The sequence below is a fragment of the Nicotiana sylvestris genome, chromosome 2, assembly GCF_000393655.2.
Source record: "Nicotiana sylvestris chromosome 2, ASM39365v2, whole genome shotgun sequence".
Taxonomy (NCBI): domain Eukaryota; kingdom Viridiplantae; phylum Streptophyta; class Magnoliopsida; order Solanales; family Solanaceae; genus Nicotiana; species Nicotiana sylvestris.
The window spans coordinates 209,517,846-209,527,712 of NC_091058.1; the positions used below are offsets into that span (position 1 = coordinate 209,517,846).

Here is a 9,867-nt window from a genome sequence, read left to right on the forward strand (position 1 = left end):
GAAGATCTTTTCTAGGTATTAACCTTTTAGAAAGAACATGCTCTTATACCAATTGATATAATTTAAGGGTCCACCAAACTGTATAGAGAACCAGGTTCTCTATCAGTTCTCAAAGTAAGCAACAGACTATAAAATCAAATAGTATAGGGAACCAGGTTCTCTATCTGTTCCCACAGTAAATCGGCAGTAAATAAAGAATATGCGATATTTACGTGAAAAACTCTTTGCTCAAGGGATTAAAAATCACGACGTACCTTAGTAGGATTTCAACTCCACTAAACCGAGCAAACTTCAGATTACAACCTATTACAATCTAGGAATTAAACTCTAATCCCTCACTAACTTGTAACACACCTATTACAAGCCACTTTATAATATCTCTATTACAAAGACTTTGGTATCTCTTACTAACTTGTAACACACCTATTACAAGACACTTTGTAATACATCTATTACAAAGACTTCACAACTTAACTAACTCTAGTTAAGACACAAACACGGAGTTTATGATTTTACAAAAGATCTCCTACAGAAATGCTTCTAAGTAAGCTGGGTAGGAGTTACAAATGAAGAACAAATAATAAAGACTCAACAAACCTAAGGACTTAAGATATCTTCAATCTTTGGATCTGGTACTTAAGGTTGCAACAGCTTTGTTCTTGAGAGAGGTTGTGACTAGCACTTGAGAGAATATTGTCTTTTTTATTTTCAAGTGTTGGAGAGATTGTTTTACCTTACTTGATGTTAATAATACATATGTGATCTCACACAAAATGATGTAAGTAAGGTAGGTATAAAGTCTTCTGCAGAAAGGTGACTGTTGCACTGTTCATGCACTGTAGCGTGTGCAGGCAGCACTTTCCATCTAGAGAGTTGACTTCGTACAGTCACCTCGGGAACTGGTAGGGACCTATTCCCTCAGCTGTTCCTTCGATTCTGAAGAATTGAGTCATATCCCAAACTGGATCCCAACCTGGAACCTTGTGATCTTAAGGTCTTGAGAATGTTTAAAGCTGTAGAGTTGACTATGTGATGACTAGGGGAACTGATCCATATTTGTTCCCTCTACTGTTATCTTATCTGATTTCGTTGAGAATTGAACCAGACATCTGACTAGTTACTCTGAACGCAAGAGAACTAATTGTATCAGGTTCCTTATCTGGTTCTCTCATGAAGTTTGTCAAATCATCAAAACAAAGGAAGCATAACTTATCAATTGCCAATGCCACGAGGATGTTTATCAATTTTTCTCCAGGAACCACCTTTTAGCAAGAGAACCTCACCAGGCAATTTGGGATCATCTATGTCATTGTGAATTTTAAGGATATTATAGTCACCACTAGCTGAGTCATAACACAATCCAAAACGAGAAAATCCATCCAGAGGAAATTTTGGATCAGGAAGTAGTATTGATTCTCTCGTGGAGGGGTTCATAGCAAAAGTATGGAGCGTTCATTGCCAATATTATCAGAAACCTCGATAATAACCAAGCCATCGCAACAACAATTAAACACCTTTTAGCCATAGCAAACGCACCTTCAATGTCCAACCAACAACAAAACCCGATAAACTTAATTGTAACACCATGAACTCACCTAATCAATATCCATTAGCTTTGTATACTTTGACGATTTCAGTTTCATAACTGTTCCCTTGCAGTTAAGATATGTAGTTAGCTCGATAGCACCCAAGGGTGCAGCGGAGTCCAAAAAAAGAAATTTCATATGTTTAAGTTTTGGTGGCCAGAATTACGAGTTTATATAACGTTGGCTCAAACATCACGGTTGTTAAAAATAAAGTCAAATCTTCGCGGCCTACCCATTAAAACACAAATTAACTTCATCTAGGTTTTAAAATATCCCAATCAAAACAACTCGTAATATTTTAGCAAATAAATAAATAAAGTTTCTAGACGCTGATTTGTTCTTCTTCATTCTATGGTAGAACATGGACCATAAGAGGCGGAATAACAATTAGATCACTGTAGAAACCTATAAACGTACCATTAAATTCTGGATCCGCATTTGCTTACAGTTAATTTTCCATCTCAATTATCTTGGCTGGTTGTGCCATAATTAAAGCTACGGGAGACGCAACCATTCAAATAACTATCTTACCACTTCAAAAAGAATTCTTTCCAAAGGAGTTTTGTTCGACTTTTAAAATCTTACAAAGTTAACTTGAGATTTTCTATTAGACCAAGCTATGATTGACGCTGATACAAGTGATGGAGGCCTACTTAAAGGTAAGTTTTATATAATTTCTTATACTTTTCTTCTTTGGTACATGAAATCAGTGAAGGTAATAAGTTGCTCAATATAGGTTCAAAGAAATAATGCTATATTCTGATTTGAAATTAGGAATAATTCACATAATTAAGGTTGCTTCCAAAACAATTCCAGTAAACTACTCCGAATGCAAGGAAGTTTGACATAATGCTTAACTACATTACCACCTTCCTTGAAATGAAGGAAAAAAACATAATGCAGCTGCCTGAGAAGTACAAATATTGCATCAGTACAAATAAGCAGCGTATCAAAGAGAATCAGTGTGTTAGAGATGTTGGAATATATACTATTAACCATGGATTTGATTTAGATATAGTATTTATTATGAAATAATTGTTTATTCGGTTTTAATAAAGTTTTAAATAGATTATATATTAGTCTGTGTCCTTTGCTTATATAGTAGATGATTTAGTGTATAGAGTTTAGCTTATACACGGAAGATTAAATCATCAGTTCTTATAAGTATAAAGTTTGAATTCACAATCTAATGATGGAATTGGACAAACCATAATGATTGTAGCTAGCACAAGATTAAATATAATTTATCTTGATTATGTGAATTGTTTAATTCCAACTTCTTGTGCTAGTACATTTTGTATGTATTGAACGGACCAAGTAGAGATAAGTATTTTATACTGACTTTATAAAATAAACTCTCTAGCCATTAAATGTACTTATACTCGTAATCTTGATATAGTTATTATTAGTTGTGTATATTATTAGATCCTTTCGTGGGTCAATATGCCTGTTAAGCACATCTCACGAGTTCGAACCAAAAAATTGCAAAAATATGATACTTTTTTAGGTGAATTTTAACTTTTTTACTCCCACATACGTTATGGGCAGAACTTCAAGGTCAAAAGTTACCCACAGGGCAAGCTAGAGGCAATAGTTGTTAAACTTGAAGTTCTGCTCATGAGATGGAGAAAAAGATTCAAAGACGATCTTTAAGGGCTACTCACCCTTCAACATGATATTTAATTTAGTGGTAGAAGGGCGGCTCATATTCCGCTGAATTTCGAACTTGTCAGAACAAGTAGTTGGGCTAAAGCTAACTAAAAGAAAATGTCGAAAATCTGTTATCATACATCTTACATAAAACAGTTCATGTGCTCGCTTTGTCAGTTTGGACAGCCTTGATGGTGAAGCAAGATTTAAAGATTTTTTTTGTTGAAAGGAAGACTTTAAAAAGTAAATCTGCTCTTGAGGTGACTGGCCATGGTGGAAGAAACAGTTGGCCATTTGGCAACTTTTGTTAGATATCCTCTGGTCTGAAAAGGGTCAGAAATATAGCAAAAGATGCATCATATATTGCTTGGACTCTTTAAAAATTTTGTTGAATGTGTTTCGGAACCTCCAAAAAATAATGCATTTTTAGAGGATCTAATATGGATGCAACGATATTTTGAAGAATCCGAATAACACAGGATGCATCAGAGAGTAGTAGAGGAAACCGAAGAGAATCACGAATAGGCTAATTAGATCATATGCTCACAAATTCGTGGTTCTGATGTAGAGTTAACAAGTAAGACATCAACAAGCAGCATATGAGAAAAACCAATAGCAAGAAATGAACTGAGAAATATTAACATGAACGACAGTGCATACTGCATATATTATAAGATCACAGTATCAGCTGTTACATCAGCATAAAAGTTAACAAGGCTACTTCAGTACTAGTTAAGCAAAGGGTTAACACTAACAGCTAAAAGGATCTTTAGCAAAGTTAACTGATCAGTGCAGGTAAGTAGCCTGGTAATGGTAGCCATTTCCAAAGAAGTTGCCATGCCCAGGAGGAAGGCTGTAGGGGGTACCAAGGAATGACGGGACGTGGGTCTCGGTTGGTACAGGGTAAGCATATGGTCGGTCATACATGTACTGAGGATACCTATCGGTCATTCTACTAGCATAGAAGTTCTTGTCAGTAGCAACGTTAGCGACTCGAGCTGCTCCATTTCCTACACAATTGGCACGAGGTCTCTTGGGTTGAGGTTTCGCAACTTCAGTTGCCCTTTTCTTGTCGGCCTTTTCTTTCTCCAGCTGGAGAACCCTTTTCTGGAGAGGATCCACAGGGTATTGCGCCTCAAGCTTATGTTCTTCAATGCATTTAATCACAGCCTTCAGTGCAGTTAGCTGCTTCTCATTGACATCATTCTGGAACAAAGAAGACATTTCATTGTTGGTATGTAAAAAGAGTTGTTTTCGAAAAGAAATTCTCATTAAGGAGAGGCTGTATCGGCTGCATAACTCCAGCTGACCAGCATTTGTTCCACCAACCCAAGGGAACTAGAGGAGCAATACAGTAAAATTTGTGAATTTCAAAATATACCAAAGCGCAGAGTAAAAACCTGTGGAGTAGGTGATGCATTTCCAGATTTGACAGGTGAAGATGCTTTGCTTGCTTCATTCAAGTAGGATTTTAGGAGAGAAACAGGTGAAAACTGGTCGGTCAGCTGGAAAGCAAAAGCTAGATTAACAGCATCTATATGCCTTCCATTATTAACCAACACGTTAATAACACCTGTAGCAGAAAGCAAACAAATGGGTTAGAATCTGAAGAATATGAGCCGACCTGAACTCCTAGACCCATATCCAGCAGATGACAGGAAATACTTCTCCACAGTAGTAAAAGGCTAAGAATAGGCAATTATTTCCCAGCACTGTGATACAGTTTTAGATGTGTGCGTGAGTGTGTGTGAGTGTGTTACATGTAGATCTCTTGGGGCATGACATGAGATTGCACAACTTTCCAAACTACTATAGGAAGAAGAATAATAGAGGAATAAAAGTAGATTAAAATGCAATGTATCAACAAACAATTTCTTACCAGGTCAATACCAAATTTTCCCAAAATTAGAAAGCCTTTTGGTTAATGATACATTAAGCTTAGTACTATGAGACGACGAGGAATATATCACAACCTAGATACTAGACATCAAGATGAATCGCACCAGCAATTCTTATGGCATATACCTAATTTTCAATGTCCAAGAAAAAGAGTTCAAGGAAATCTTAGGCAATCCTAACAGGAGATAGTTTTTTGACTTCCTCTACCACCAAAGAGATTGTCCTAGTTTGCTTCAATAGTGCCAAAACCAGCAATTTTTTGTTTTAAACTGCATAAGTTTGTAACATGTACTTCAATTAACTTTTAAATTCTATCACAATTTGTCTCTAATTTCTATCTGAAATTTGTCAAACTGAAACCCCTCATAAAAACCTACAAGACTAGAATAAGATTGGAGTAGACGAACTGAGGAAGTAACATATGAAGCTAGAAAGATGAAGTAACTCAGAATACTAGATGGGAGATTTAATGCTTATTGCCATTTCCCATTTAGTCCCATTTACAGGCAAACTTCACGTAAGCATGCGGGTCCAAATCAATCTTTATAAGGCCTACAACACTCTAAGAATCTAAGAATCTTCAACTGTGTAGACAGAACTGAAATACATTGATTTTAACTTTTCCAAATAACGATACCTTTTGACCAGTCAATGAACGCAGAAAAGAGAGAAGAAAAATAGAACGGAAACAAAAATAACAAAAGAGGCTAGAGTTTTTGAGGAAGTCTTTGAAAATATAAGAATATAAAATCCTCGAAACCATTGACTCAGGTAATTGCAAAAACCAACCTGGCATTCTATCAGACAGTCCAAGTGAACGACAGAGATCAGCTGTTTGGCGACGACGAGAAACCATGGGTATCAGCTTGTACAGGTCTTCCTGGTTAAAGTTGGAGTTAATACTAAAGGTAGCTAGAAGCTGTAAGAATGCATGAGCCTCCAAGGAATTCCCATTATTTGCATCAGCGTCAAGCTCATCTAGCTTTGGTTTCCACTCCTTAGCAATTGCTTTTGCACGTTCCTTTACACTTCCTGATATTAAACTTGAGCTAGAATCCACTTCCAGGGTCGTTAATAAAATGCTAAGGCATTCCATCAGCATAATACAAGTCCGGCGAAGACCTAAAAGATTTGCATCTTTTTTAGCATCTGAAATTGACACTTCTGACGGGTAGAAACCCTTGAGCGAGTCCAGAACCAAAAAGGCAGGATCAACAGCAGCTCGTAAAGCAGGTGGAATTTCTTCCCTTACTGCAGCCAGGTTCTTGCGATTGTCTGATATAAATTTGTGAAGGCCTTCTGAGTCCATATCTTGGCATAACTTCACTAACTCTGGGTAAAACTTGACTTCCCCAACATCATTCTTAAAAGGCTTGATATGATCCTCTGTATTATTATTCTCAAGTGGTATGAAATCAAGGGGCCTTGCTTCAAACATAGACGGCCCACCTTGCACCTCACAAGAAGGTTCCACAGAATACGGCTTCCTGTGCTTCTCAAGAGCAATAGTAATGGCAGAAACTGCTGCATCTCTTTTCTCTTGGAGGCTCTCAAGAGAAGCTTGCTCCTTAGAGATAACAGCTGCTTGACGCTTCTCCAAAATCTTTCTAGATTGAACTATTTTTGTTTCAAACTCCTTCTCTTGGTCTTCCAGTTCAGTGAAGCGTCTCTTCAAGGACTTCTCAAGCCCATGAAAATGCTCTTCAAGTTGCTTCCATTTCAGGTTTAACGTAACAGCACGATGACTTTCCAACTCAGCAAATGCTTTCTGTAGCTGCTGTATCTTAGAGGTTGTGGAGTCCATCAGTGTCGTAGCTGATTGTGTATCTTCCATGGCAGAAGTTCCTTAAAAATAATATGAAACAGTATGAAAAGTTTTAAGAGATAAAATGTACGAAGCAACAGTAAGCTTCTATTTTTGTGAACCAAAAGAATTCCAAAAAGTTTTATTCTACACGTTGCAGCATAATCTCTAGACAACTTATTGAAAGAGATCATATATATTGCCATACCTCTGAATTTACAGGTAACATATTACAGATCAAGAATACTAAAGAAACAAACAAACCATTCAAAATTGGTATTGTTATTAGAGCTAGAATATAAATTATGTGAATTCTCTATATCCATTCCGTTCTATTCAGTTCAATACCATGTTAGCACTGATAAATAACTTGTATTTATAGCAAATACTCTTTCCGTACCATTTTACATGGCGGTGTTTGATTGACCATGGAGTTTAACAAGGAAAGAAAGATTTTTGGGAACTCGTAGTCTAAAGCATGTAAAATACATTTCTATGGACATAAATCATATCAAGTGTAAAATGAAAAATTTAAAGTTATGTTATTTCTAAATATAAAAAGTTATATCATTTTTTTCGGGACATACTAAAAAGGAAAGCCTAACACATAAAATGGGGCTGAGAGAGCAAAAACCTCCTAGTTATCCATACTAACATACAAGTCTTCAAAGAATAGAAAGATTCTCCGTAAATAATGGACATAATAATGAAAAAGATTTTTTTTTAAAAAAAATACTCCAACTTTTATCAAGGCAAATGAAAAAAAAAAAAAAAAGAGGATAATAATAAGAAGAAGAAGAAAAAGCACAGAAATTAACATGAAGCACACGGTTAATTACTACACTAAGCAGAGCCAAAGAGAGCGGACCGCAGCATATACCAGCGAAATATCGCACTCAAATTTCACCAAACGCCAAAAAAATACTATCCAGATCGCAAAAACAAAAGGCAGCAAAGGGAAAAATGTCCCAAATTACCACAATGGAACGACTAACAAAGCTAACTACAAAGTACACGGAGCTGAAATGAGCATTCAAAGCATAAATTTAGTAAATTACAGCTAAAAATAGCAATTTATTAACAAGCAAACACTTGATCTGAAGATACTTAGCGAGAAAGTGACTGAAAAAGAAAGAGAAATTCAAAGTGAGAGAGCTTACAGTACCGGCGGTGAGAAATGAAGTGTCGGCGGCAGCAATTTCGCCGGAGAAATTAGGCCATTTTTGGGTGGCTGAGGGTTTTATGGTTGCGAGCGAATCCCTAAAATAGAGAGAGAAAAGAGGAAAGTAAGAGAGAGAAAAGAGGAATGTTGACGACTGCTATTTACGACAGCTTCTGACATATACCACTCACACATATGCAGACACACTACATAAAGCACGCGCGCACACACACACACACTCTCTTCACTTTGCTTTTTCTCTAAAACACACTCCATTTTGCTATCGACACACCAAGATATTATGACGACTGACTCGACTAATTTTTTTTAAAACGTGTTTGCCTAAGAAATTTTATCAATTTTTGAAAAACAAAAATCGAAAATGTAATATTTTTAGGACTTTTTAAAAATATATATATATTTATCTATGAAATTTTGGGGAAAAAATCGAAAATGAATTTTTCACTTGTTCAAAATTTTCAGAAATTTTTATTTTCCCGCTCACAAAACTGTAATATTTTTTTAAGTAAAATGCATGTCAAAACATAATTTTAAATTTAAAATAATATTTTTCAACTTAACTCCAAATACTATTTTTTTAATAATTATAATTTTTAGAGAAATTTTCATAAAGCACTATCTTTTAGTGGTAATTAGCTATCTATAGATACCATTTGCTATATTACGGATTGTAGATACGTTTTATGTTGTTATAAGATGTATTAGATGTATTTAAGCTACTGTATTCATGAATACAGTAGCAAAAATAGGCGTGAATCAGGGAAGTCCAGCCAATCAGTTGTTGTATTCGACTGTATTCATGGCGTGAAACATGGGATTACAGCTGGACAACTTATTGTATTCGACTGTATTTACGGCGTGAAACAGGGGATTACACTGTTTCTAAACGGAAAGTGAATCAATTGACATAATAGACTCCTAATATAACTCAACAAACTCAATTATAACACACAAATTTTGTATTTCCAGTTATAAAAAGATTCTCAACCGAAAAATACCCCAAAAACATAGCAATCTTCAGATAAATTATATAATACGTCTGAATACATAAATTATATTAATTAAAAAATACATATGAATACATTCATGGCATATAGCGAGACAGTGAATATAAGGAAATACATAGAATACAGCGGGATACATTGAAATGCAATTGAAAAAAAGATAGTGAATACAATGAAATACATGGAATACAGCGAGATACAATGAATTACAATGGAAAAAAAAGACAATGAATACAATGAAATACATGAAAATACAGCGTGATACGTTGAAAATACATTGAAATATATTAACAGGAAATCAAGTTGTTCAGCCCCAAACTCCGTCGTCAAGAACAAACCCTACTGGAGATAGTGCCACAAAAGGCCCAAACTCCGTTGAAATTGCTTGTGGCTTCTTGCAGTTCATTGTAGTCAAATACGTGAATTCCGAAATAATGTGAAACCTTTTCTGGGTCCGTAGGAGGGATAAGAAAGGATGCTACTGGAGATCAAAGACGAACCAGCGTCACTTTTCTTCTGTCGACGGCGGTAGAGAATGAAAATTACACATGCCACAAAGGCAGTTAATGACTGTAATTGGGTACAAGCATCAGTCGGATACTAAAGATAGCGGCGATATCTGTGGCGGCGTTGGTATTCTTGGTATTGCTTGGGCTTTTGGTGGCACGATCTTTGTTGAGATGGAGCATCATGTTTTTAGGGAATGGGGAAGAGGATGACATGTATTAAAGTAGAGAGAAA

General features: G+C 35.8%; 1 protein-coding gene across 2 annotated transcripts; it reads right to left on the minus strand.

Annotated features, from left to right (window-relative positions):
• Positions 1-3,873: 3,873 nt before the first annotated feature.
• Positions 3,874-8,281, minus strand: LOC104247802 (FRIGIDA-like protein 3). Of its 2 annotated transcripts, none has more exons than XM_009803912.2 (4): positions 8,100-8,281; positions 5,925-6,980; positions 4,637-4,809; positions 3,874-4,442 (listed from the first exon to the last, which is right to left on the minus strand). In XM_009803912.2, the coding sequence occupies exons 2-4, from the start codon at positions 6,967-6,969 to the stop codon at positions 4,023-4,025; spliced, it is 1,638 nt and encodes a 545-aa protein (XP_009802214.1). In that variant the 5' UTR covers positions 6,970-6,980; positions 8,100-8,281; the 3' UTR covers positions 3,874-4,022. The 2 variants fall into 2 exon arrangements, with proteins under 2 accessions (XP_009802214.1, XP_009802223.1); XM_009803921.2 differs by having other exon boundaries at positions 8,105-8,266.
• Positions 8,282-9,867: the final 1,586 nt, after the last annotated feature.